The 27,982-nt window shown below is 57.1% G+C and overlaps 1 protein-coding gene and 1 long non-coding RNA gene across 3 annotated transcripts; both read left to right on the forward strand.

The window, feature by feature from the left end:
• Positions 1 to 870: 870 nt before the first annotated feature.
• On the forward strand, positions 871 to 22,524 carry ADGRD2 (adhesion G protein-coupled receptor D2; the record flags this gene model as incomplete). Its single annotated transcript, XM_077128055.1, has 21 exons — positions 871 to 906; positions 1,251 to 1,314; positions 1,703 to 1,915; positions 2,213 to 2,854; positions 3,447 to 3,545; positions 3,930 to 4,015; positions 4,284 to 4,571; positions 5,826 to 5,937; positions 6,686 to 6,820; positions 7,346 to 7,469; positions 7,950 to 8,055; positions 12,590 to 12,645; positions 13,372 to 13,528; positions 15,472 to 15,575; positions 15,836 to 15,938; positions 16,151 to 16,304; positions 17,057 to 17,190; positions 17,275 to 17,390; positions 18,268 to 18,388; positions 22,239 to 22,280; positions 22,411 to 22,524. Coding segments are annotated over exons 1-21 (3,006 nt in total), but the record flags the coding sequence as incomplete, so codon positions are not given.
• A 14-nt stretch (positions 22,525 to 22,538) lies between these two features.
• LOC143669934 (uncharacterized) lies at positions 22,539 to 25,229 on the forward strand. 2 transcript variants are annotated; one of them, XR_013169133.1, is made up of 5 exons: positions 22,539 to 22,624; positions 23,076 to 23,134; positions 23,478 to 23,508; positions 24,551 to 24,631; positions 24,970 to 25,229. It is a non-coding gene; the product is annotated as an uncharacterized LOC143669934 (long non-coding RNA). The 2 variants fall into 2 exon arrangements; XR_013169134.1 differs by lacking the exon at positions 22,539 to 22,624 and adding an exon at positions 22,836 to 22,939.
• Positions 25,230 to 27,982: the final 2,753 nt, after the last annotated feature.

Below are 27,982 nucleotides of genomic sequence, written 5' to 3' on the forward strand. Positions count from 1 at the left end.
AAGAGGGAAAGGTATGGAACCTCAATTTTTGAAGGTGGTGTGAGGCCCACTGGCGGACGCACTGGAGCACTGTTTCAGAGCAGTGTTTCCCAGGGCCCATCTGTGCACGGCCAGGACTGGAGCAGACACCAGGGAGGCTCCTTCCAGCCTGCAGAGCACCCCACTCCCCACCCCAGGCTGCCAGGAGCGGCCTCCAAACCACCCATGATTGGGTATCCCCAGTTCAGCACAGCACCTGGCTAGGGCAGCCCCCTCCCCCCATCACGGTTGGGTGGATGAAGGGATCATAAACTGACCTTGAAGGCAGCACCACGGAAGGAACAGGAGGCCAGTCCAGGCAGTGGGGACAGCACAGAGGTCTGGGGAAAGGATGTTACCTGGGGACCAGGAGGCAGCGTGGAGTTGGAGGGGTGGGGTGGTAAGTGGCTGCCTGGGGGAATGGTGGAGCACATGAGGCAGCACTGTGCCAGGCTGTGAACTCTAAAGAACACATGGAAGCCTACAGGGTCCTAAGTATTCGTCCCCACCCCTTTAGGGGTGGTGGACTGTTGCTGCCCAGCTCCCTTCTCACCAGGGCTACAGCGTTTCCCAGCTGCGGTTCTGGAAGGGGCTCCTGGAGAGCACGTCTGTTGTGCAAGTAAATGTCATCCCCGGTGGGTGGGCCACCCCGCTCAGGGCCCAGCCTGGGCTCCAGGCCCAGCGGATTCTGCGAAGCAAACTAAAGGCAAGATGACCCCACAGGAGTCACAAACAAATAGGAAACCAGGACAATGAGCCACTTTTCTTTTTTTTTTTCTTTAGTTTTTCCTCAGCCCATACTGGAGACACCTGTGACTCCTGCTCTCCTCCATCTGCCCTTCTGGACCCAGAATGGTCCCCTGGTGCCACTATCTTCTCTACATCTTGGTACCTGAGCTTCGGTGGTGGGAGAAGGGAAAGGACAAGAGGGAGGAGACCAAGGGGATGCGAGGCCACTAGGGCTGAAAGTGAGATAAGCCCCTGGCATGGAAAGAGAAAAAAAGCACCCACTAGGGGCTATACCTTTTCCATTCACTCATCAGCTTTTTACTCCTCACAAAGGGGAAACAGGCTCAGGGTAGTGACATGGACTGGGTGGGACTTGAATCCAGGTGTGACTGTAGAGCCTGCAGCTTCCACTGCACCCCTCCTGGAGCACAGAGTGGGCATTCCATAACCTGCACACTTGAGGAAGCACCTGTTCCAGCTCCCCCCACCCCCTTCTCTCTCAGATCAGCAGTTTCTCCGGAACTTCCTCCAACCCTGCAGGAGAATCAAGGAACCCCTGGGCCACCGGTTAGTATGAGGGGTCTGCCTCCTTGCTGTCCCAGGGAAGCTGTCCCAACACTCCCCGTTCAGCCAGACTGTGGTCTCCTCACCGTACAGTGGCCTCGAAAGCAAAGGAGGGGAAGAAAGACCACTTCCTCGGTACCCACCACACCAGGCCCTGAACGGAAAGCTTCACTTCTGCCTTCCCCACTCATGCCATTTCACAGATGAAGAAGCAGACTCCACGAGGGGAGGGGGCCCACCCTGAGAGGGGGCACGGCTAGGGTTCAGGCCCATTCGGACCGAATGACTACAAACTTGTTGCCCTTAGCCCTGACCACTCCACCCCACCCCATCCCCAAGTGTCAGACACCCATGCAGGTGCTCTCCCATGTTCTCTCCTCCCCACCTCCAGCCGCAGTGGCCCCCAGCGAGGTGGTAGAGACGGCAGACAGGGTGTGCAAGTTCCCAGGGAGGAGGCTTAGCTGGTGGCAGGCCCAGGAGGACTGCGAGCAGAGGTTTGGCCACTTGGTGCTGGGGCCCCCGGATGAGGTCGTCGCTGCGCAGGTGCGCGACCCAGTCTGGGTGGGCCAGAGCCAGGCTTCTCTGCGAAGACCTCCGCCAAGGCGTGAGTGCAGGCCTGGAGCCTGGGAAGTGCGGTCTGAGGTTCAGTTAACCTCTAGGGGTTAGGACCCCTTCCCTCCCCCATGAGTCCCGATCACATTCCAGAATTCCTTGTCCTGGACTGCAGATCAAAGCTGGCCCCAAAACAGGCGCCGGAGTCCCTCCTCCTTCCCTTCATTTCTGGTGTGGGGAGGCACCCCAAGGCCCGGGAGGGACCCCGCAGCTGCACCCAAAGGCAGCCCGAGGCAGGACGCACACTCGGCTGGGGAAAACTGAGGTCCGGGCCCGCGTGTCCCCGCAGGGGCATACACCACGGCGGCGCTGGTGTTCCGGGAGAGGACCGCGGACCGGGCGGCGCGGCTGCGAGCACCTCTGCCTGCGCTGCGGGCGCTGACCGCGTGCGCCCACGTGCAGTGGGACGCCGCCTCGCCCCACGCCGCTGCGCTCTTCTCGCTCGCCGTGCCTGCGCTCGCCAACGCGCTGCAGCTGCGCGCCTTTGCCGAGCCGGGCGGGGCCGTATACGCCGCCCTGGTGGTGCGGGGGCACCACGCGCCCTTCCTCGCCGCCTTCCGCGCCGACGGCCGCTGGCACCACGTGTGCGCCACATGGGAGCAGCACGGCGGGCGCTGGGCGCTGTTCGCCGACGGGCGGCGGCGCGCAGGGGCACGGGGCCTGGGCGCGGGTCACCCGGTGCCGCCCGGCGGCGTCCTCGTGCTGGGCCAGGACCAGGACTCCCTGGGCGGTGGCTTCTCGGCGCGTGACGCCTTCAGCGGCAACCTCACCGACTTTCACCTGTGGGCGCGGGCGTTGAGCCCCGAGCAGCTGCGCCGAGCACGGGCGTGCGCGCCGGCTCCCGGGGACTTGCTCTTCCGCTGGGACCCGGACGCCCTCATCGTGTCACCCTCGCTGCTGCCCACCGTGCGGGTGCGCTTTCTCTGTCCAGGTATGGCCCGCCGGCCTCCTGGCTGCCGGCCCCGCCCCCCATCCTGCCTTCCGGCCTCAGGCTCCACCCCATCTGATTGCCCTACCCCTACCGGCCCGCCCGCCTATTGGTTGTCGTAGACTTCTATTCTGACCCACCCCTTGGCAATCTGGCCTAACTTCTGAGCATCCAGCCTCCAGGACCGGTGCCCTGGCCCAGTTGCAGTTGGAGCCAGCTGCACATCTGGCTGTTGTACACTTCTTTGAAGAGAGTGACAGCTCTTGGGGCTGGGGAACTGGAGCCATTGTCAGGGCCCTGGGAGCAGCAGGGCCAGGGCGTCATGTCTGTGGCCGGCCTAGTCCTGGAGGAGACTAGGCATCCTCCCCGTTCCCTGGGCCTAAGTGTCTGGTATCGCTCCTGGCTGCCCTGCCCCGCCCGTTACTGGCTGCAGCATTCCTTCCCCAGGTCCCCCCATTGCCCCCTAACCCAGGGACCATGCATTCTGGTGCCCTCTCAGGGTGCAGGCGCCTTCAAAGCCCAGAAGAGTGGGTGGGTTGCAGGGCCCACTGGAGAGCCAAGGCACGGCCTTGACACCTCCCCACACCCCGGCCAGTGCCCACAGAGGAGTGCCCCACGTGGGGCCCAGGATCCGGCTCAGAGGGCTTGGAGCCCTGCATGCAGGCACGGCCTTTTCTCTGCTGCTACCGGCCAGGTGAGCTCTGGCTGCACTCCTGGCCTCTGCTGGAGGGGAAGGCAGGTGGACCAGTGCAGGCTGCGGGGAAGTGAGAGGTTGGCAAAGCCCGAGAATTAGAATCTTCCCCAAGTTTCGTAGTCCAGAAGTCTAGGCTACAAGAGAGTGGGAACAAACAGACCTGGGGATGAATCCCATTCTGTGATTTTGAGCAAGTAATTTTGCCATTCTGTGCCTCAGTTTCACATCTAGAACATTGTATGTAAAGCTCCAGTGTGCTTGCCTCTCCCCTGACCCCCGGTACCACCTGGTGGTGGGGTGGGGGTGTTGAGCTACCTGGAGGTCATGTGGTAGGCGAACTGCACCTCTGTGTAGTGGCCTAGCCTGGCATCCATTCCTTTGCAGAGACCTATCAGCAGTTGCAGGACATCCAGCTGTGGCCTGGCCAGGACGTTATTAACCGAGTCAATGCCTTGGCCAATGCCACTGTGGTGAGGCCCTCCCCACGGAACTGGAAAGTCTGGGGTACTGTGTGGGTGACCTCCCAGAGCCTCAGTTTTCTCATCTGTAAAGGGGACACCCACCTAATGTGCCTGCAGGAATTAAAGTTGCTCATGTTTGGAGCCTTTGAGAGCTGGAGGCTTGTGACAAGTTAGACCCATGCCCACCAAGAAGGCCCTGGCAGAGCCTTAGTGATGGCCCCTGGGGCGATCCCCTTGTGACAGCCAGACCAGCAACCAGCAGTTCCTCTTCCCCCAGCTACTCCCTGACCCACTCTCTGAAGCCCATGGGACCCAGCCCCTGGGACTGCTTGAGGCTTCCAATTTCCTGGGCATCCTGGAGAGAGTCCTGGCAGAGGATGCAACTCCGTTGGGGCCAGCTGCACTTCTGGCTGTTGTACACTTCCTGAAGAGGGTGACAACTCTTGGGGCTGGGGAACCGGAGCCGTTGACGGGGCCCTGGGAGCAGCTGGGCCAGGGCATCATGTCTGTGGCCAGCCTAGTCCTGGAAGAACAATTGGCTGACACGTGGCTGTCAGTCAGTGAGGTGAGGCTGGCAGTTCTGGGTAGGTCAGGGGCCTGGGCTCTGGTTCTAGCCTTGCCTCCAGCTTGTGTAGCTATGGACAAGTTAGCACCCATCCTCTGGGCTGCATCTCCTCATCTGTCTGGAGAAGCTCTCCTTTTGTCTGTTTTATATGCTGACCTTCCAAATACAACTGCATTTCAACAGCAACTTCTGCAGCCAAAAAATATTGAGCCATTAATTGATAAGAGCCTCTTCCATATCCAAGAATCTGCTGACCACCTGAAGTGCGAGGTCCTCTATGCTGAGTGTTCAGTCCATTTTTGTCTGCCAAAGCAGCTCAGAACTCTTGAGAACAGGAGAGAAGGGGAGGGGTTGAGGACTTCATCCTGGTGGAAGTAACTATAGGTCTAGGAGTGATCAGCTCAGAAAAAGGAGGGCACAAAGGGTCATGGACATTGCTTGCAAATCTCTGGGGCTGCGGGAGCAGTTATGGCTCCTCTGTGGCCTCAAAGGACAGAACAGGGACTAGGGCTTGGGGACAGGGTAAAAATGGCACAGTACAGGAGGCTGGTTCCATGGAATGGTTCTCCTTTTCAGGTGGTGAGTTCCCCATTCTGGGGAGTGTATAAGCCCATGATCAGGCTGTCAAAGAGGGGCTGGAAGCATTTGATTGAATATCTGAGGCATTTGAGCAGATTAGGAAAAGCCAGCTTCTGAGCCTCAGTTATCTTCCCTGGAGAATGGGAATTGTTATAACTGCCTTACTAAATTCCTGGACGGAAGTGAATGAGTGATTTTGGTGAATTGCCCAGCACAGAATAGGTCTCCCATTAATGTACCTTCCCCTCTCCCTGCCTACCTCCCCCCCCACCCCCACCCATGGGCTTCCTTTAGAAATCTAAAAGTTGAGCACCTACAAGAGGTCTAGAGCTGAGTCAGGCAGGTAAAGGGGCAGGGAGACCTGGCCTGCCCTGGGTGGCAAATGATGGCCCAGCAGGCACAGAGCACTGTAAGGCCTTTGGGGGCATGGGGTGGCTTTGGAAAAAGGGTTGGAGAGGTCAGAGGAGGCTGGTTCAAAACAGAGCCTCAAACATCAGCCTGGCGACTCAGGACTTGATCCCTGGAAGCCTGAGGGAACCATCAAGAGTTCTGGAGCAGGCAGGGTCACCAAATTGCATCCCTCACAGATCACTGAAAATATAACCCCAGTGGTCAGGGCAGACAGCAGTGTGGTGTGGAGTGTGAGAGGGACACCAAAATGTGGCTTCTTCCCAGGTGGTCAGTGGACCGATGGCCCTTGTGGCAAGTATACAGCGCCTGGTGCCCCTGCTGAGCACCACACTGACCTCCGAGCGGCTCCAAATACGCATCCAGCACCGCCAAGCTGGTGGGTCTGCTACTCGCCGGTCCCACGCTGCTGAGTCCTGGGTGGGGGTCTGAGCTCAGACATCTCCTCCCCTGAGCCCTCGTCACTGGGAGCCCTCTGAACTTCCACAGAGCTCCATTCTGTTTCCTGCCTTTATCCATGCTGTGCCCTCCATCCAGAATGCCCTTCTTCCTTGACCTCCTGGAAAACTCCTATACATCCTTCAGAACCCTGCTTGAGCATCAACTCTTCTAGAAGTCTTTCCCACTTTCACCTCTCTCTTGACAGTCAGTTCCTCCCTCCTCTGCTAGCCTGGTGTCGTGGACATGTCTCTGGTTGTGTTTGTGGTAATTGTATAACGGGGTTGTCTACCTCTACCTGAAGCTTCCTGAGGCAGGGCTGTTTCTGAGTCATCTCTGCATCTCAGGGCCGGGCCCAAGTACGCACTCAGAGTATGTTTGTAGACTGAATGGGGGAGCACTTATATGGAACTCCAGGCACAGCCTTGTGTCCTTCAGCGGCCCCTGGCTTCTGGTGGTTCAGGGGCCCACTGGGATCTGATCCTGTGTTCTGGTGACCCCCTCTCTCAGTGACCTTTCCCTTTGGACTGGGAGAAGTCAGATTTGCCTTGGACAAGCTGCTGAGCTTCTCTGAGCAGGCGCGGTGGCTTCCTGGACCGATGGCAGGGAGAGGGGAGGCAGACCCTACCCGCTGTAGGCAGCAAGATCCGGCTGCTGAGGTCGCGTGCTCCAGCCCCATTTCATTCCAGGCCTGGAGGTGCGGCGCCTGCGCCTGAGCGAGGCGGGCCTGGGAGGCTACACATTCACAATGCCCGGCGGGAGGCCGCAGGGGCCCGGCCACATCCACCTCCCCGCCCGAGAAGTGAGGCGACTCCTCGGGCAAGGTGGGGGCGGGGAGAGGGTGGCTGGGGCTTTGTCAGATCTGAATTGAACCTCAGCTCTGCTATTTTGTACTACTTTGAATAAGTCACCTTTCAGAGCCTCAGTCTCCTCATCTGTAAGATGGGGTTACTAGTATTTGTCTTATGAGGCAAGACACCTACCACAGGGTAGCCGTTGAATTGTTCTCCTCTGCTTCACCTCGCACATTTTCCATCTGGAGTGGTGATAGAGGAAGCCCCCCACCCTTGGTGCCTGCCATGCAGTGGTGAAGGATAAAGCCAAGGGTCAAAGGGGAGGATAAGGCCAAGGGTCAAAGGGTTTTGGAGCTGCAGTTTTAATCACAATGACTCTGGCTGATTGGAATTCTGCCTCTGCCACTTATTAACTGTGTGATCTTGGGCAAGTCATTTAACCTCTCTTAGCCTCAGTTTCCCTACCTGTAAAGTGGGGTGAGCATTTCCCTTGGGGTACACTTGTGCTTGTTCAGTCACTGGGTGGGGTCTTGGGACCCCCTCCCGCTCCGCCAGGCCTCTCTGGAGTCACCATGGCCCACAGTTGGTTCATCTCAAGTGTCTTCCCGTGCTGCTTGGGGGGCCCTGGCCTGGAGCTGCAGGCCCCGGACAGCTGGGACAAGGCGGGCAGGGTGCCGAGGTGAGTGCGCTACTGAAGACCTGCGTCTCCTCCCCACCCCCACCCCCCCACCCCCCACCCCCGGCGAGGCGAGGCTCTCACCGATTTGGTGGGCAAAACTGCCCTTAGCACCTCAACTCCCTCCACCCCTACCACACACGCGCATGCGTGCGCGTGCTCTCTCTCTCTCTCTCCCCCCCCCCCCCCCACCTCTGAGCCAGCTAGGACATGGCTGATGGGAGCTTGCCTCGGCTCCTGTCTGGGGTTCTGGCTTCAGTGTTGAGACACCGGGAGGGAACAACCTACCCAAGTCCCCAGTAAATCCCTGAGGCTAGACTGGAACCCAGGCTCCTTGATTCCCTGCAGGACCAGTAACTCAGTAATTCTCTGGACGCAAGGATGACAGCTCTGCCACAGGGGCCTGGATGACACGACCCCGGCCATTCAGGACCTCTCCCTCACAGCCAGCTGGTGCCCTTAAAGCTCCCTTTCTCCCCACAGGTTCCTAAGCACCCAGGTGGGGTCGGCTGTCATCTCCTCTGAGGTGTGGGACCCCGTCGGGGAGGTTAACACAGCCGTGACCTTTCACCTGAAGCACCGGGCCCAGGTACTGGTGACGCCGCCGGGACCCAGCCACCCCGATGCCCTTCTCCTGCTTTGATCTCCCCATATTCTTAAGACTAAAAATAACCCAGATGTCCATCATTGGGGGACTACTTAAGAAACAATATGTATCTACACAATGGGAGAGTCTGATGGAGTTAGAGAAGGAATGAACTACTTCTCTATAAACTGACATGGAAAGATCTCCAAAACATGTTGTTTAATTTGTTTTCATGTAACACCCAAATTCATTCTCTCTTTCTAAACAGAGCATTTCAGAGAAAGCTCAAGTGTCCTTTTCTCACAACCACTCATCTTGGGCACAGCAGAAACACACCCTACAGCTTATCAATCTTTTGTATATTGTATATTTTTAATATATTTTTTAAAATCAGCTTGATTGAGGTATATAGCCCACATGATAAAATGCATCCATTTTCAATGTTCAGTTTGATGAGTGTGGACTGGTGGTCGTGTGTCCCATCCCAATCAAGCTGTAGACTATTTCCAGTATCCCAAAAGGTTCCCTGGTGCCCCGGCCCAGCCGTTCCCCTACTGTCCCACCCCAGGAAACCACTGATCTGCTTCTGGTGACTAGAGATAACACCTGTCTTTTCCAGCATTTCGTGTGAGTGGAATCATATAGTATGTGCTTTTTGTGGTCCAGCTTCTTTTAGTCAGGTGATGTTTTTGAGAATCAGCCATGTCGCTGCTTGTTTCCTTAGTTTGTTCCTTTTCATGGCAGTAGTATTCCGTCATATAGATGTACCATAATTTGTTTTCCCATTTACCTGTGGATGGAGATTTGGACTGTTTCCAGTTTGGGCCTATTATGAATAAATCTGCTGTGAACGCTCATGTATCAGGCTTTTGCAGACGTACGAGTTCTTTCTCTTGGATATTCCCAACAGTGGACTTTTTGGGTTGTAGGATAGGTGTATGTCAGGCTTCCTCAGGAGCTGTCAAAACTGTTTTCCAAAATGGTTGTACCATTTTATATTCCCAGAAACAGGAGATGAGGCTCCCAGTTGCTCCACATCTTCACCAGTTGTTAGCTTTTTAATATCATTCATTAGAATGGTTATGTAATGATATAGCATTGTGGTTTTGAAATACAGTTCCTTGCAGACTAATGATTTTGAGCATCTTTTTATACACTTATTGGGTCATCATATATCTCCTTTAATGTATGGTCAAATCTTTTTCTTAATTTTTAAAATTAGTTGTTTTCTTACTGAGTTGTAAGAGTTTCTCATTTTGGGGGATGCAGTCCTTTGTCAGATGAATGTTTTGTGAATATTTTCTCCTCGTCTGAGGCTTGCTCTTTCATTTTCTTGACAATGTCTTTGGAAGAGAAGTTTTTCATTGTGATGCAGTCTGGATTTTTTTTTTCTTTTATAGTTTATGCTTTTTGTATCCTATCTAACAAATTTTTGCCTGTCCCAAGGTCACACAGATATTCTCAGGGAGTTATCCTAATTTTAGCTCTTACATTTTTTCTATGATTTATTTTTAGTTAATTTCCATGTGTGTGTGAGGTAAGGCTTGAGGTTCATTTTATTTTTTCATATAGACATCCAGTTTCAACACCATTTGTTGAAAAAATTATTCTTTGCCCATTTTAACTACCATGTCACCTTTATTGAAAATCAGCTCTCTGTATGCAGGTAAGTCTCTTTCTGAGCTCTCTGTTCTGTTCCAGTGATCTGTACTTGTCTGTCCTTATGCTCCTCGCGTGTTGTCCTGACTAGTGTGTCTGTAGAGTAAGTCCTGATGTCAGCTAGTGCAAATCCTCCAACTTGGTTCTTTTTCAGAATAGTTTTGGCTCTTCCAGGTTCTTTTTCTGTGTACATTTAGAATTGGTTTGTCAATGTCTACCAAAAGAATGCCTGCTGGGATTTTCATTGGGATTGTGTTAAATTTGTACATCAGTTTTGGGAAAACTGGCGTCTTCACCACATCAAGTCTCCCAAAATCATGATCCAGACATACCCCTCCATTTATTTAGGTTTTCTTGAATTTCACTCAACAGTAATAACATCGTTTCCAATGTGCAGGTCTTAAAGATATTTTGTTAAATGTATCTTTAAAGTGTTCTATAGTTTTTGATGCTTTTGTAAATGATGTTTTTAATTCAATTTAAATTGTTCATTGATTACATATAGCAATATAATTTATTTTTTTATAATGACATTGTATCCTGTGACCTTACTAAACTCACATAGTACTTCCAGTAGCTTTCTTGTGGAATCTGTAGAATTTTCTACTTATACAACCATGTTGTCTGCAAATGAAGACACTTTCTTTTTTCTTTTTCTTGCCATGTTGCACTGGCTAGTACCTCTAGTTCGGTGTTGAATTGAAATAGTGAGACCAGACATCCTGGTCTTGTTCCCCATCCTAAAGGAAATCATTCAGTCTTTTATCATCAGGTGTGATGTTAGCTGTGGGTTTTTTGTGGCTGCCCTTTATTAGATTAAGTTCTCTTCGCTTTCTGGTTTACTGGAAATTTTTATCAATAATGGCTGTTGAACTTTGCCAAATGCTTCTTCTGCACTGATGTGATTTTTATTCTGTTAACACAGTAAATTACTTCAGTTGCTTTTCAAATGTTAAGCCAACCTTGGATTCCTAGGGTAAACCTCACTTGGTCACAGTGGTTATCCAGAGATAACTGCTGTAAACAATTTGGTGTATTTCCCTTCAGCCTTTTCCTGGACAGTAGGAACTACATTTTCTTTTGCAAAGCCAAGCCTTTGCTCTGCCAGCTGAGCCATGTGATCATTTGTGTTTTGCATTTACCCTGCAGATGTATTATGCATTATCTCAGTCACAGATACCTCTTTACCATCAGCCCTTTCTCCTTGCTGCCCATTCCTAGCATCTGTAGGCCTGAGCTGCAGCCCCAAATCCCTAACCATCCCCTTCAAAGGGGATGTTCCGAAACGAATGTGACCTAGTCACCCAGCTAGAGTTTCTTCACTGTTACAGCTAACGCTGCCTAACCCTATCAAACTCCTCACTCACAATGCATTTTGATCCTGGTAATTATTTCCTGGGGGTATACGACCAGATGTGGGGCTACTGAACACAGTTTTGTGATTTTTGAGCCCATTTATATTTTAGGTTGTACCACTTTCAAATAGCATCTATGATGTAGCAATCACCCATTTTAAAAGTGTAGAGCAGGTTTTATATGTGCTCCCAGCATCTGGCATAGTACCTGGGACCCAGAAAATATATTATGTATAAGTGAATAAATAGGATGATAATTCAGTCAACCCAAGAAACATACTGTTCTCCGGAGGCGTTATCAGAGAGTGGTGGAAAGAGCGTGGCATTGGCCAGGCCAGACACCATTCTCAGCTCCCTCACTGCCTGGCTCTGTGATCTTGAGATTAACTCACCTCTCTGAGATTCCTCATCTGAAATGACAGAAATTTATTTCTGCCCCTTAGGTTGCTGTGAAGATCAGCCACCATAAAAGCTGTGAAAGCACTCTGCAAAGCACTGTATCATATCCTGGTGAATGACATCACCTTTGCCTTCCCCAGTCAGGATAAACAGCCCAAGCCCTGAGCTCAGGCTGCCTTCCCTGCCTGGACCCGGTCTAGTGCCGCTGGCTGCCTGGTGTCCCCTCATTGCTCAAGGGTCTCTCTGTAAAATCTGCATTGTCGTCCTCTTGCATTACAAAAGGAAGAACCTGTTCACTATGGTGCATGCAAACCCAGGCATTCGTTTCTGTGTGTTTGCTTCCAGGCCTTTTGTATATGTGTTTTCAAAATTACATAGACCTTAACATTGCACATAAACGGGCTCCTATCATATATAATGTTCTGCAGCTGTTTTCTGTACTGAACAATGCATGGTGGAGCTCTTTCCACACCAGTAGATAGAGACCCATCTGTTTGTCTTAACAGATGCAGAGCATCCCAAATGAGGAAAGAATCACAGTTTTTTAACCATTCCCCTGTTGATGGGCATTTGCTTTTGATATTATGCATAATGAACATGAAAGTCCGTTCATCTTCCCTTCTGCCTCCCCACCGGCGCTTTTCTCCAGCCTCTTCACCCATAACCTGTGCTGAGCAGCCCCGAGGGCCCCTTCAGTGCAGAGGGCCTCACCGTCTTGCTCCATCCTTCTGGTCGCTCTCTGTCCTTTCCCAGACATGCTCATACACCTGCCCCGTGCCCCCGGCCCACCTCCCATCATATCCACATCCACACCTCTGCCCCGTGCCCCTCATACAAGTTCACACATCTGCCCCGTGCCCCCACACAAGCTCACACACCTGCCCTGTGCTCTCAAATAACACTCACACACCTTCCTTATGCACTAACATGCACTCTCACACACCTGTCCCCTGGCCCTAATTCACACTCCAGCACCTTCTCTGTGTACCACATGTATGCTCACACCTGCCCTGTGCCCCCCAGACATGCTCAGACCTGTGCTCTGCACCCCATACAAACTCACACAGCCCCTTTGTGCCCTGTGCATACTCTCACACCTGCCCTGTCCTGCGTCTTCTCCCAAGGCCTTCCGTCAGGGGCTGGTGGAGCCCGTCTGTGCTTTCTGGAACTTCAGCATCAGGTGAGTTTCTGTTTCCAGATTCCTTAGATAAGGTGGTTTGTTTGTTTGTTTTTAAAGACACTTACTCTGGGGTGAGGCAGGGCTCAAGCATGTTTTTAGCTTCACTCACAGGTTCCCTTGCAGGGGTGCCTCTAGGCCCCACCCAGCTCCAGGACAAGCTGGGATAAGATAATTCGTTACCCAGAAGACAGTAAGCTCCCTGTCATAAGAAGTATGCAAGCCTACTCCAAGTCCCACCTTCACCTGACCCAGAGCAGCTCACATTTAGCTGTTTGATGTACTTGGTCCTGCTTTCACCCCCAGTCTACTGTCCCTCATCTTCCCCATCACTCAGGCCACAAATCAAGGAGTCATCCTTGATTCTTCTCCGTCTTTCTGTGGGCTTTCAAGGAGAGACTCATCTCTCAGATGGGTGTTAGGCTTGGTTACATCAGGGACTAGAGTCCTAGGGCATTTGAAGGGACAAAGGAAACTCCAGGGATTAACCCCACATCCCCACCAAGGACCTTTGGCTAAGGGAATGAACATCAATCATTATTGCTTAATAAATGCAATTAATCAATGGTCCTCCCACCATCCTGAAAGCAAGTACATTTTATAGATAGGAAACTGTGGCCCAGAGAGGGGTAGTGACTTGCCTTAAGTCACACAGCTGGCTAGAGGGGAGAGGCTTTCCCTTGTTTGCCCAGCCCCCTGTCTCCCCACCCATGGCCACCCTACCTCAAGAGTCCCCACGTTCCCTCCACACCACCCAAGTCCAGACACGGGCGGCTCCTGGGACACCGCCGGCTGTTCCGTGGTCACCCTGCACCGGGACTCCACCGCCTGCTTCTGCAATCACAGCACCAACTTTGCCATCCTGTTACAGGTGTATGACGTCCAGGTGAGCACCTGGGGCACAGGCAGGAGGGGAGGTTGGAACCAAGTCTTAAACTAAGTCTTGACCGCAGGAGTTAAGCAAAAAGGCTGAGGAGAGGCCTTCTAAGCAGAAGACCTGGTCTGAGCAAAGACAAGGGGGCTAGAAGGGCAGAATAGATTTGTCACGAGAAGTCTGCCGTGTCCGGAGCCTCCGTGCAAGGCCCGGGAGTGGAGGGCCTCAAGGTGGCGAGGTGGGTGTGGGCCAGGCCGCGGGGGGCCTAGGACGCCAGAGCAGCTGTGGAGAAGTGTTCCCCCAAGAGAGCCCTGCGGTGACAGGGGTGAGATCGGAGGTGGAGGGAGCAGCAAGGGGGGCTGCAGCCTGGGGCCAGAGGGTGGGTGGGCGGGGGTAAAGTCCTGGGCCGCTGGGCGATAGGGGCTGTGAGGGGCGCGGGAGGGAAGCCGGAGCGGGAGGGACAAGGGTCTGCGGTCTGGGGGTCTGGCGTTCAGAAAGGGGGGCTTGGCGGGAGAGGCGGTGCAGAGCAGGTAGGGAAGCCGTGGGCCGCCGCGAGGTCAGGGGTAAGAGGAGACTAAACCCAGCGGGGCCCCTGACAGGCAGAGGACGGGCAGAGGACGTAAGGATTGTAGGCGACAATGCCATCCCCAGGCGGGGACTGGGAGAGGTGGGCTTCCTGGAGCCAGGGACGGGCTCTGAGTGGGCTCTGGCTTAGCAGGGCTAGAAGAGGACACCCCCGGGGGGCCTAGGGCCCAGAGCCTCTGGGGTCACTTGGTGTGTTGGGGAGCACACTAGGAAAATGTTATCAAATGCACTTTTCTTGTAAAGACAACATGGATATTTGTCTGTATCAAAAACAGCCCATCTGGGGAGGTGCGACAGTGGCTCAGCAGGCAGAGTTCTCACCTGCCATGCCGGAGACCCAGGTTCGGTTCCCAGTGCCTGCCCATGCCAAACACAAAGCAAAACAAAACAATCCATCTGCAGCCCCATTTCTTTTTTTACATTTTTAAAAATATTTTAGAGAAGTCATAGGTTTACATAAAACCATGCAAAAAATACAAAGTTCCCATATTAACACCCCCACCGCCTTATTAACACCGTGCATTACTGCGGTACGTTTGCTACAACTGATGAAAGAATTTTACTACAATTGGACTATTAACTGTAGTCCATGATTTACATTAGGCTTCCCGGTTTGTGTTTTAGTCTTACGGTATTTGTCTGTTTTCTAAATTTTTATTCTAGTTACATATATATATATATAGCCTAAAATTTCCTTTTTTAATCACATTCAAATATATACTTCAGTACGGTTAATTACACTCACAATGTTGTGCCACCAGCGCCGCCATTCAAACTGGATTTTTCTGTCACTCCAAAGAGAAACTGTAAATTTGATCATTAACTCCCCCTTCCCTCCCGCCACCCCAGCCCCTGGCAACCTGTATTCTAGTTTCTGTCTCTGAATTTGCTTATTCTAATTAGTTCCTATTGGTGAGATCTTACAGTAGTTGCCCTTTTGAGTCTGATTTATTTCACTCAACCTGATGTCTTCAGGGCTCATCCATATCGTCGCGTGTGTCCGAAATTGTTCTGCAGCCCCGTTTCTCCTGGCCACCTGCCTTCCGCCCACGCGTGGCCTTGCATGCGGTCCCCTCCCCATGGGCATTTAGGTTGCTTCCAATTTGGTGCTCTTAGTAGCTGGGGTCCATTTAAGAAGGGCCGTCAGAAGGGAAAAACATGCAAATGCACATGTATTAAGCACCGGCTGTGTGTCAGGCGTCCCCCCGCCAGCTGGTGCAGTTAACATCCCTACTTTCCCGGAGTGGAGAATGAAGCCTGGGGGGCCTCCAACTACTGGGCAGATGGTGGGGGGTGGTGAGGACTGGGCTGGGTCAGGTGGGAGTGGTGGTGGGGCCACTGGACTGCAGGGTCTCCGTCCCTCCCCACAGAGAGACCCCGCGGAGGAGTCGCTCCTGAGGACTCTCTCCTTTGTGGGCTGTGGTGTGTCCTTCTGTGCCCTCGCCACCACTTTTGTACTCTTCCTGGCAGCTGGGTAAGGGGAACCCACCACAGTTGCCTGTCACCCTGGGCCCTGCCCGCCCCCTGTGGGCCTCCATCCCTTCAGGCCAGGTGTCCATCCCCGATCCCAGCAGGCCCTCGTCCAAGGCCTCCTCTTTGCCCCTCTGCTGAGCTGCCCTCTCTGTCTTCCGTGGTCCCAGATCACGAGCCTATCCACAGGGAACCTGGGGGGGTGCCGATAGGGGTGGGGGCAGGCAGTGGGGTCCTTGTTCTCCAATTCCTCTGCCTGAACAGGGTCCCCAGGTCGGAGCGAGCCACAATCCACAAGAACCTCACCTTCTCCCTGGCCTCCGCCGAGGGCTTCCTCCTGGCTAGTGAGTGGGCAAAGGCTAACAAGGTGGGCAGCCCAGGATGCCGGGGCCCCAGGTCCCCTCCCCCCGCCCCCGTCTTCACTTGGCTCCGTTTCCCTGGGAAGGAGCAAGGCCCGGAGAGAAAAGCCACTGAACAGTACCCAGAGACTGTCCCCACTGATACCTCCTTGGGTGGCAACGGCCCCCAGGACGGGGCTGCATCCAGGCTACCACCGTGGGAATCCCCTGTCCCCTGTAGGTGGCATGCGTGGCCGTCACAGCCATGATACACCTGCTCTTTTTGGCTGCCTTCTCCTGGATGCTGGTGGAAGGGCTGCTGCTGTGGAGCAAGGTGGTGGCTGTGAACCTGCATCCGGGCCCGAGGACAAGGCTCTACTATGCCATGGGCTGGGGTGAGGCCCCTCCGCACCCCACTCCCGCTCTGTGCTCCTCGAGTCTGCCTTAGACTGCCTCATATCTGCTTTACATCTCCATGGCCACCTAACACCCATCTCCACCCTGCGCCCAACACCACCCAACATCCATCTTCACTCTGCACCTAGTACCACACCTAGCACCCATATCTACCCTGCGCCCAACACCACCTAACACCCATCCCTACCTGCACTCAACACCAGATAACAGTCATCACCACTTGAAGCCGAACACCACCACACACTCAACACCCATATCCGTCTCGCACCCAGCACCACCTGACACCCACCTCCCCCTGGAGCCCTATGCCATCCTGCACCCATCTCCGACACAAGCTTAATTTTCTCAGCTCTGTCAACCTCCAACTTTACCCAACCCCAGTTCTTCCTAATCCTCCCCAACTTCGACTCCTTCAACCCCCGGCTCCAGTGCTGTCTCCCCCGACCCATGGCCAGCTAACCTCCACGCCAGTGGCCAACCCTCCATCTCAGTTGTTCCCAGCCCTAAGCCCTCACCCCAATCCCAGCTCTCTCCGCTCCCAAATTTCTCATGACCCCGCTGCCACCCCAAGCATCTGGCCCATCCCAGCCTGTTCCCCATATCTCCCCAGTGCTCCCCAGTATAACTGCTCCTACGGGACAGCCTTGGGTTGCAGCTCTGGAGGGGGCGCTGGGTCCTAGAGAAGGAAGAATGGGTGGCAGGGCCCTGAGGTCCCTTGCTCTTCCCCTAGGCGTGCCTGCGGTCATTGTGGCCGTCACCCTGGCCGTGTCCCCCCATGACTACGTGGCCTCTGGGCACTGCTGGCTCAGTGTGCACACAGCCACCATCTGGGCCTTCGTGGGGCCTGTGCTCTTCGTGCTGACTGTGAGCCGGGAGGTCTGGGGCCGGAGGGGAGGGGTGTGTTGGGGCGGGGGGAGTCCCTTTTGTCCACTGATGCCGGGTCTCCAGGCCAATACCTGCATCCTGGTGTGCGTGGTGGTGGTCACCGTGTCCAGTGCCCGCCGCCGTGCCTGTGTGCTGAGCCCACAGCCCTGCCTGCAGCAGCGGATCAGGACCCAGCTATGGTGAGACCCCAGACGGGGAGTCCAGGGAGGAAACTGCAGGGAGCAGTAAGGTCAGCTGGCGCCAGGGCAGTGAGTGTGAGCACTTGTGAGTCCACGCTGGGTGAGTGTGTGTCCATGTGGCTGTGTGTGCTTGTGTGCACACCTGGCCCTGCTCGCATATACTCGTGCACTAAGCCGAGTGTAACACGTGTGCCCCTGCATGTCGCGTGTGGGCTGGCTAACTGATCGTGTGTGTATGTGAGTGTGGGTGTTGGGGTGGATGCCAGCGCTGTCCTGGGCCTCAGGGTCTGCATAAGGCACCGAGAGCCTGGTAAGGACAAGGTAGGGGGACCCCCAAATCAAGCAGTTCCCTGAAGTCCAGTCTGAGAGTGGGTACCTGGGTCCCTACCCCTGAAGAGGCACCACTGGCCTCCCACAGCCCTGCCTCTGCCAGAGGGCCGAGTGTCCTCCCCCAAGGGCAGGGCAGCTCAACTCAATAGGTCCCCCAAAAGCCAGGGGACACCCCAAGGGGTCCTTGAGGAAAGAAAAGGGGAAGCCCTCCCAACACCAAGCCCCCGGGACCCACTGCCCAGGTCTCAGCCCTCCTTCAGGGCAGCTGCCATCCCTTTCCTCCAGGTCTGGTTCAGGAGGGGTCCCCATTCTCCCCAGCACTCGGAATCCCCTTCCTGCCTCCTCGGGTCTTTGAAGTTCTCCCACTGCTAAGGGGGCAGAACAGTCCAGCCCCAGGTCCCAGCCGCACCTGAGCCCTGAGCTGCATTCCTGAGCTGTGGCTCCGTCCCCTCCCCGGGCGCTCCCCAAGTGCTGCTGTTCCCCGGAGCCCTGTGGGGAGCCCCCCAGGTTGCCCCAGCCTCCCACAGCCCTGCCCGCCCTCCCACAGGGCCACGGTGAAGCCGGTGCTGGTCCTGCTGCCCATCCTGGGCCTCACCTGGCTGGCGGGCCTGCTGGTGCACCTGAGCCCCGCCTGGACCTATGCTGCCGTGGGCCTCAACTCCCTGCAGGTAGCTGCAGGCCCTTCCCGGTGCCAGACTGGGGCTCTGACGCCCTGAAGCTCAGAGGGGTTGACTGGCCAGTCAGGGCAGCAGGGAGGGCGCTGGGGACCCAGTGATCTCCCCCTCGTGGGAGGGCTCAGCAGCAAGCTGGGAACTTCTGCTGAGAGGTGGGAGAGGGAGCAGCAACCTCACGGCAGGTGGGCAGGTACGGCGGGATCCCCTGGTCCAGCTGACGGGTGAAGCTCAGAATCGGTCCCTCGTGCCCTGACACTCAAGGGTAGGTCAACCAAGGGTTCCAGCCCCAGGGCCTCGCTGGAGCACCAGGGATGGGGCTGAGGAACGCAGGGGGCACCAGAGGCCTCTACCTGGGCTCTGCGCCTGTTGTGGGGTTCAGCAGGGGCTGCGCCACCCCTGGGGACAGCAGTTTGGAAAAGGGTTTGGTTAGGACAACACTTAACCCACACAAACGAGTCAATAACGGGGAGATTTCAGGAAAGTTCCTGAGCGCCTCCTGTGCTGCAGGGCCTGTGTCCTGCAGCCACAGAGATGAGTCAGACCAGGTCCTTGTCCTCAAGGGGCTCAGAGCTGCAGGGGACCAGACATGGGCCCAGACAGTGACAGACCAGGGGGCTGGGGGCTGGAAAGGGGGGCGTTCCAAGGACAGTCCTTCCTGCCCCTGCCCTTCCCTCACCTTTTCTGCAGCCCCGCCCCGCCCCCAGGCTCCCCTCCCTGTAGTCTGCGCCTACTTTCCCAGCTCTCCCAACCTGGCTCCCTCTCAGGGGTGGGCCAGGGCCCAGGCTAGACCCAGACAAGCTCTGGAAATCAGGTGCAATCCCCTGATTTCCAGGGTCTGCAGGTGTCCTCCCAGCTGGGCTTCCCGGGACTCTCCATTCTTTCCTTGGAGGCTGTAATGGCCCCTTCCAGAGCCCGCACACGCTCCGAGCCCTGGGTCAGGCTCACATTTACATCTCCCAGTAAGCCTCACAGATGGGGAAACTGAGACCCCAAGTCTCTTGCCCAAGACCTCACAGGAGGAAGGAGCAGTGCTGGGGCCCGAATCAGGTGTCTGTGATTGCCCCTGCTTGTGCTGGGAGCAGCTGCTGAGGCTGCGGGTGGGGGTGGGGGTTACTCATCCACCCACCCGGGGTTTACTGAATGCCCACTGTGCACCCAGCACTGTTGTAGGTACTGGAGACACAGTAGCAAATAAGACACCAAAAAAGAAAAAAGCTCGGACCTCATGGAGCTGACATTTGAGTGGGGAGAGCAGCCCAGAACCGAGACGGGAAAGTGGGGTGGCGAGGCCGTAGTCGCCTGTGTGCCGCCCACCTCATCTTCCTGCCCACTGCCAGGCGGGCGTGGGAACCGGGGTGGTGGGGGGGGGGGGGGGGAGGAAGGGGCCCAGGCGGGTGGCGCGGCAGGGGAGGCGGCAGGCGGCCCCAGAAGGGGGTCTGGAGGATGGAGGCGGACCGGAGCACCGGGCGGTTCTCAAGGAAGCGGATGCGCAGGGGCCTGCCCGGGCCTGAGCGGGCGGAGGTGGCGGTGTGCGCGCGTGAGGGGGAGGGTGGGGGAGGCGCTGCGCGGGTCTGAACCCCAGCTCTGCCCGCCCGGCCGCGGGACTCGGGCCAGTCTCTCACCTGGGCAGAGGGCGGCGCGGGCAGCAGCGTCCCGTTACCATGGCGCCCGCGCGTCGCCGGGTGCCCGGTGGGATGGGGCGCGTCCCCGCCGCTTTCCGTCCCCGCCTGTGCGCCCCGGGGGCACGGACGCAGCCGTGGGGCCAGTGCCCCGGCCCGCCGTCGCTGCCCCTCACTTTCCTGTCTCAGGTTCTTCTCTCCCGGAGTCTCATTTCTTTGTCTCTGTCTCTGAATTTCCTCCGAGGGATTCTTTCTCGGGCTCTCAGGCTCAGTCTTCCACTGCGTCCCCTCCCTGTCCCCTCCCTGTCCCCTTCTCCCTCTCCGCTTCTTTTCCTGGCATTCATCCCAGCCGTCTCTCTCCCTCTGCCCCTCTTTATGCCCCACGCAGTCCCATCCTCTTCTCTGTCTCAGGCACCCCTGCCCTTCTCTCTCTGCCTCTTCTCTTCATCTCTGTGGGGGACCCTCTCCTGCCCCCGCCCAGGCAGCCGCGGACCTCCCTTGAGGGGCTCCTGGTGAAAGGGGAGGGGCTTCCCGACTCAGCTGCTTCCCTCCCCAGCCCTGGCCTTTCCCTCCTGCTCTCTTCTCCATCCGGCCTGCTGGCTTTGTCCCGTGTGTCTCTCTCTTTCCTCCCTCTGGCCCTGTCCCTAACTCCCTCACTCTGTCCCTCTTGGGCCTGAAGTGGGGCAGGACCTGTTCTCAGGACCCCCCTCTTCCCCTGTCCAGGGCTACAGGGAGCAGGCCTGGAGCTGGAGAGGTAGAACCTGCCCAGCCTCAGAAATCACTCTCTGGGAGTGATCTATCTGTTTCCTTCTGGTCCCCTGTGCCGAGTTTTGTGGTGGGAGAGAAAAGCCTGACTTCTATAACCAGCTGTAGCTCACACTTACCCTGGCTGAGAGTGTCTTGGAGATGCTGAATCAGGCCTCAGTTTCTACATCTATATATAAAGGGGACGATATTCACATCCACCTGGTGGGATCACTGCGGGGTACGAGGGAGATAATATATGCAAAGTGCTAAGCACAATGCCTGGCACATGCTAGGAGCCCTGTGGGTATGAGTTAATTTGCTTCATTCATTTATTCACTCAACAAATACTTCCCCAGCACCTCTTCCATGCCAGCCCTGGGCTACATACAGGGAACATCGTGATACAGGGGTTTAAAGAACCCACCTTGGAGGGCTCAGCCTGAGGGAGAGACAGATGCCCAAACCGCACAGCACGGTGCGTGCGGTACAGTTACGGCTTGGAGGCCAAGGGAGGGTCGGGGCAGTGTGGGAACAGGGAGGCAGAGGCTGGGGACTTCCAGGGGAGATTCTCAGCTTCAACCTGAAAACTAGACAGGAAGAGAGGAAAGAGGATGTTTTAAGCCAGGGGACCATGGCGGGGTGAAGCGGAGGGAGACCTGGAGGGAGCCGGGTGAGACAGAGCAAGAGACACACAGGACAAAGCTCAGGATCTCGGACCCCTCGCAGGGGTGCTGGGGAGCCACGGAGGGCGGGCTGGGTTGGAGTTCAGAAAGATGCCTTTGGTGGGTGGGTGGGAGTGGGTAGGAGGAGACGGGGTGGGGAAGGCATTGCGGGGGCTGCTGAGAGAGAACAGTCTGGGGTGGGAGGGGGTGTCCTGGAGGGTGGTACTGTCCCAGCTGGGGCCTGGGTGCAGTGGGCAAGGCTCTCTGGCTCCAACTCTCAGCTCTGGGAGGCTGGAAGGGACCCTTGCCCTCCCACCCATATCCTCCCGTCTATGCCTCAGGGCTGTTGCCTTGGGTGGTATAAGTGGCAGCGAGGGAGTCCTGGGCTCCTAATGCCACCAGCCAGACCACAGAGTGGCTTGGCACTCGTTGTTCTGTCCCCCTTCCGGGCCTCCGGGTCCCCGTCCATCCTGACCTGCTGTGAGGGTCAGGGAGACCTGGGGGTGATGATACTTCGGGGTCCCTTTGGTCCCCACGTGTAAGGGGAGGAGGGAGCCAGCTGTGCCCCAGATACAGCGCCCAGCCCGCCCAGTTCTTGGGGAGGCAGGTCCTGGCCACAGACACAGGTGGAGGCGCAGTCAGAAGGCAGCGTCAGGTCTGCTGTCCCAGGTCCTGGCCCGGCGCCTGCCGCCCGCTGGTGGTGCGGCTGTGAGGGACGGGCCGGGGAACCAGGAGCTGGAAATCGCCGAAGCTGCCTGGTGGCGTCGGGGGCGGGGGCGCTCCGGGGTGACGCCTGCCCGCCGGGTCTGTCCCCAGGGGCCGTACATCTTCCTCGTCTACGCCGCCTACAACCGAGAGGTGAGTCGGGGGCTGCCGGCTCCCGGGGGTCGTGGTCTCCTCAGACCCTCGGGGCTGACCTGCAGGGGCTTTCCGTGGCCCGTGGGGGTCGGGGAAGGGCCCGGACCTCACCTGGGCGCCGGTCCCCCAGGTCCGGAGCGCCCTGCAGAGGATGGCGGAGAGGAAGGCGGCCGAGTGGTTCCCCGCGCGGGCCGGCCGGGGAGCAGCGGCGGCGAGAGGCCCCGGCCCCGGCCCCAGCGGCTCCTTTCAGCCTCGGCCCAGCCCTCGGCCCCCGCGTCTTTGGGAGGCGGCCCAGGGCGGCCGCTCAGCCTTAGCCCCACCCCGACGGCACGTGACTCTCGGAGGTAGGGCCTCGCCGCCTTCCAGGCTAGGCGCGCCCCGTGCCTCGGTTTACCCGGTGCTCAGGCAGAGCTGGGAGGGCAGGGACAGATTCTGTTAGCCCATGTGAGAAAATGGAAGTGAGGCTCAGCAAACTGGAACCCTGGGATCTGAGGGATCCCTCAGGAATGGCTTGGCCCCCCCAGGAATAAGGACCCTTGAAGCCCAGCTCAGACGAAGATCTTGCAAATGGGAGTCCAGGCCCTGATATAGGGCCTGGGTTGTGTGACTTCAAGGCCATCAGGAGTTCCAATCCCAGTTTACCTGCTGTGTGTTCTTGGGTAAATCACCTGCCTACTCTGGGCCTTGGTTTCCTCACCACTAATATGTGGAGTTCTCACCCAGAGGGCGGGGCAGCAGAGACTGCCTCAGTCTCCCAAAATTTCACCTCCTTTTTGTGTATTTTCCCCCCACCAGGGAGCCGTAGCTCTGTAATCCGTACAACCTTCTCTTCCATCGCAGAACCTGAGAGACCGGTGAGCCTGGGACTGGTGGGGCTTGTTGGGCCCTGCCAAGCTGCTGGCAAGTGGGGCTGGGAGGGTTGGGGACGCCACAGGGACCAGGATAGTGCTGAGGTGGGGGCTGTCCCTGGGGACCGGAGGGGCCTGTTCCCCAGTTTCTGGGCCGAAGGGCGCTGGGAGCTGCTGGCTGGCATGGGCTGGTGTAACCCATGTGTGCAGCAGAAGCTGAAACCAAGGCTACTGGGGGCGAGGCAGGGGGCTCATCACCAGCTGAGGGACCCCACCTCCCCCCCCCCGCCGGGTGCGGGGAAGCAAAGTGAAGACCCACCCACACCCTATGAACCTCTTCTGTCCTCAGACTGTGGAGCTGACAGCTTTCAAGGTTTCAGGTACAGCTCACGCTGCGGGGAGGGAACCCCTTTCCCCTTGGGCCTGGGCACTCCCTCAGGCACATCAGAATGGAAGAGATGTGAGTAGCAACCACACCCTCCTGCCCGCTGGGTAAGCAGCCCTCCCTCACTCTGCCCCCACCCAGGACCTCAGAGTCTTCCATTAGCGATGAAAATGCAGGCCCCTAGGAGAGGGTTAGTTAGGGGGTGTGTCTGTGGGACCCCTTCCCAGAGCCTGCCCTCCTGAAGCCCGCCTTCCTAGAGTTTGCCTTCCTCGGGCAACCTGCTCTCTCCAGCCCCCACCCCATGCCCCCAGTATGCAGCCTCCTGGCCTCACCCCCTCTGAGGACTCCTGTCCTGATACTTCATGATCTGAGAGGCCTTCTAGACATGGTGGAGAATAAGTTCTTTCCCCCAAGGCCTCAGTTTCCCCATTTGGATAGCGGAGAGGGGTGTGGGTAGGGGCCTGTGTGCAGCTGCTCATGTGTGAGCCTGGGTGTGCCACTCACCCTCTGAGGTAGACTTCCCACAATCTTAAACCAGAGACAACCCCCCCTATGAGGGGCCAGCCCAGCACTGCCCAGCCTCAACGCACAGGATTATTTTCAATGCTGGCAAGAGGCCTGTCTGTGTATGGAATTCTCACGATGGCCAGGCTCTTGCTAAACCCTGGGCTTTTGCTTTAATCTGGCAATCTTGGGAAACGGAGGTTCTGTTATTCTCCCATTGTGCAGTTGAGGAAACTGAGGCACAAAGGGGGACAGCAGCTCGCCAGCGTCAGTGACAGAGCTGGGGCCAGGCTTCCAACCCCAGAGATGGTTATAAGCGTGACTCCAGGACCCAAGCTGACCCCCATCCCTGGTAGAATTTCAGTCCCCTTGGAGCCCCCTTCTGCAAAATGGGCTAGTGGCGCCCCCTGCAGGCCTCTTGGGAGGGCGCAGGGGCTCAGCATGATGGGGGTTTCTGAGGCCACCTGAGTTGCCCCCTCACTCCCTGCAGCCTCCAGCCCCCCACACCCCCACTCCCACCCCCACCTCCACAGGCGCAGCGTGTCTGCATGAACAAGAGAGCTGATGTGGCGCCTCTGCGCTCAAGTGACAGCGCCTTTGTCTCCACTGAATGGGTGCGTTGCTAAGGCTGTTCATAGCAACGGAGCTACTTCCACCTTGGCCCATGGCCCAGCCCCACCCTCCGGACCCCCAACCCAGCCCCGCCTTCAGACCCCACCCACCCAGGTGGCCTGAGTAAGAGGTGCAGGGGAGTGGAGCTGCCAGCTGTGTGCCCTCATGGTGCCCTGCCACTAACCCGTCCTAAAAGCGTGCCCCGTCCACTGCAGCACGCAGAGGTTCTTAGGATGGGGAATCCGCCCACGGTTACCCCGTGACCCCGGCCAGGGTTCCCACTCAAGGTCTCCCTCAGCCTCAGTTCCTACTCCCCACCCCTTCACCCCCTTTCTCCCAGGTCTCTAGAGTGCACTGGAGACTTTCCTTCAAGCTCCATCCCAACTCTGCCTTGGCCCTCTGTCCCAGCCCAGATGAGAGGCCCAGCTGGCTCCCCTGAGGGAGCTGCGGCACTTCCTCCTCTCCCCACCAGCCTCAGCCACTCCTTCCTTCAAATGTCAGCATGTACCCCAACCCTGGCACTCTTGCCAGGGCCCAGGTGCCCCTGTCCTTCTGCCTGTCCGTGCTTTGCCCCTCCCCTCTCCTCTGCCCTTTCCTCACCTGCCTCTCAAGTTCTGCAGAGCAGGGTCTTTGGCAATAAAGGATCCTGCTGAGGCTCTGCTTTTCCTTCTCTGGGGGTCCCTCCATCCTGGGGAGAGGTGAGAATGAGGCTGAGGAAGGAATGAGGGAGCAAAGGAGCCTCCACCTTGGCTTTGAGACTCAAGACAGCCCCAACTTCATCATCAGGGTAGGTGCAGCCCACGTTCATTTGCACCTCCTGTGTGCCTGGCCAGGGGCTGCGCTGTCTACCACGTTAGAGCTTACAGTCCGTCCCCCCAGGACCCCCCAGACCATCATCACTCCTCAAGCACGGAGGGGGAAACTGAGGCTCAGAGAAGTTCTCATCTTTGATGAGCCCAGGACTCACTGACATAGAGCTGGGATCTCCCCGTGTGGCAGGGGGGTGGGAGTGCAGCTGTGTGAGTGGGAGCCCCCCAAATGGGCTCCTCAGGTGCTCGGGTAGCTGGAGCCTCCCTGGGGAAGCTGGGCCTGGCTGCAGTCTGTGAGAGTGGTGCTGGGGGAGGAGCCCGGCTCAGTGCAGCCTTCGGACCAGGGCCTGCCACGCCCCATTCCACAACCACAGGCAGGGTTCCTCCCTGCTCGGGGTCTCGGGCTCCTCTCCGGTAGAATGGGTGTCAGGGCCGAGGAGGGACGGGTGGCAATGTGCTGAAGGGCCCAGCACCAGGCCCAGTAGCTGGTTAGAGCCCAACACGGGTCAGGCAGAGGCGGGACCCAGGGCCTGGCACTGCGGGCCCAGAGGCTGCTAACGCCAATCTGCTCACTCCAGCCTGGCTTGGGTCCTGCCGGGCAGGGTCAGGTCCAACATGGGGCCAGATGACCTGGCATAGTGGAGGAGCGTCGGGGCAGCCACCCTGCGACACAGGTGGCCCCTCCAGACTGGGGGGGCGGGGGAGAGTGCGGGGGGTCAGGGCAGAGTGAGAAGATGCCTGAGACCGATGGAGGCAAAGCTGCTCGTAGGGAGTAGCTTCTGCCCTGGAGCCTGTCTGGGTTGAACCCAGGCCAAAATCTGTCCTGGGGTGTTTCACTCACCTGGGGACGGGACCTGTTTAACCTCTCAAATCCCACCAGTCTGTCACCTGAGACCCACTCCACAGGCACATGGGGGTTGTAAGAGCAATCCTGAGTGCCCCTTAGGAGGCCATGTTCAAGGCCTCAAGGCCCCCGGCTGCGGGGGTGGGTAGGAGATAGAAGGGGACAGCACACCTCCATGGAACCGGTGGCAGAGTAACCTAAGGAGGAGTGGAAGGAGGGCTTACTCTGTCCGGAGCAGGGAAAGGGCCACTGCTGCTGAGTTTCACCAAAACAATGAGCCCAGCCTGGCGGGTTAGGCCGAGCCCGGGGCAGCTGTCAGATATAGGACACCAGGGGCCGGAGCCTGTGGCGGGCATGGCAGTGGCCCGTCCCACCTGCACTCTCAGGGTCCTTTGACTCCTTGCCTTCAGCCTCCAGTCTCCCCCAAAACTAATCAGAGGAGCTGGTGGGCACAGGGGCCCAGAGGTGGGGACCCAGACCTCCACATGCACACACCCCTCCAGCCCAAAGAACTGCTTTTAGGTCCTCAAACATCTCGATGAAACGAACCTCCATCCCTTTGTTCACACTGTTCCCTCTGCCTGAACTGCCCCCAACTGTTGTCTAGCTGGTGAACTCCTGGTCATCCTTCAAAACCCTGTTTGAATGACACCTCTGCTCTGAAGCCTTCCTGCTGCATCTCTCCACCCCCAGCAGCAGAATCAAAACTTCCTCATCTTATCTGGCTCATATCATCACATCAGGCTGTGATCTGAGACAGTGTCCTCCTATAAGGGCAGGAGTTCGCTGTCTTCATTCTGAAGGGTGCAGTGAGGGAGAGGCACGCCTTTGTCTTTGCAAAAAAGCCATCTCCAAACTGTGTGCCTAGGGCTTTGCCAGCCTGGAGGGGGCGCCTTTTTCTAATTTGCACAGAGGCACCAGGCAAACCAGACTGGCCCTGCAGGTCAAGGTGGGTCAGGACCATGGAGGTTTGCACAATAGCTCTGACTCTTCTCAGCAGAATGACCTTGGACAAGCCCCTTCACCTCTCTGTGCCTCAATTTCCTCACCTGTGATCTGGAGTTTGCCACCAGGCGAGGTGGTTGCAAAGAACAGACAGGCCCACACAGGGGAAGCACTGGGCACGGTGCCCAAAGCACAGACTCAGCTGTTGGCCTGCTCACTGCTGCCACCAAGTGGAGGGGAGGGGAGAGGGAAGGGAATCAGCGAGAGCATCGCGAAGGGGCCAGGCCAGGGTGGAGAGGGGGCCACTGGATGGACAGAAAGGGTGGGCCCCCGGCTTGAATCTGTTTCCCCAGATTACTGGCTGAAGGGCTTTTGGCAAGTGCCTTCGCTGCCTGTATTATAACCCCTACCTCACAGGGTGGTGTAGGGATAGTGAAATGAGGATTGGCATACAGTAGGTGCTCAATAATGACAGCACCCTTCTGCCCAAGATCGGAGCCCAACCAACATGGCCAGGGAATTGAGGCTGAGGTCCTGGAAGACCAAAGCATCTCCCAGTCTCCAGGGTGTGGCAGGGTCCCCAACAGTGGCTGGAGACTACCCCTAGCCCCCACATTCCATCCTGCCCCCCAGACTTTTAACCCAAAGGGGTCTGAATGTCACCTCCTTTCCAATTAGAGCACTGCCCTGCTCTAGACAACCCAAAGCTGACCGAGGAGGTTCTGCTTTGGCCCCAGGATGTAAACGGGCAAAGG

This window comes from Tamandua tetradactyla, chromosome 2 (assembly GCF_023851605.1).
Source record: "Tamandua tetradactyla isolate mTamTet1 chromosome 2, mTamTet1.pri, whole genome shotgun sequence".
Taxonomy (NCBI): Eukaryota; Metazoa; Chordata; class Mammalia; order Pilosa; family Myrmecophagidae; genus Tamandua; species Tamandua tetradactyla.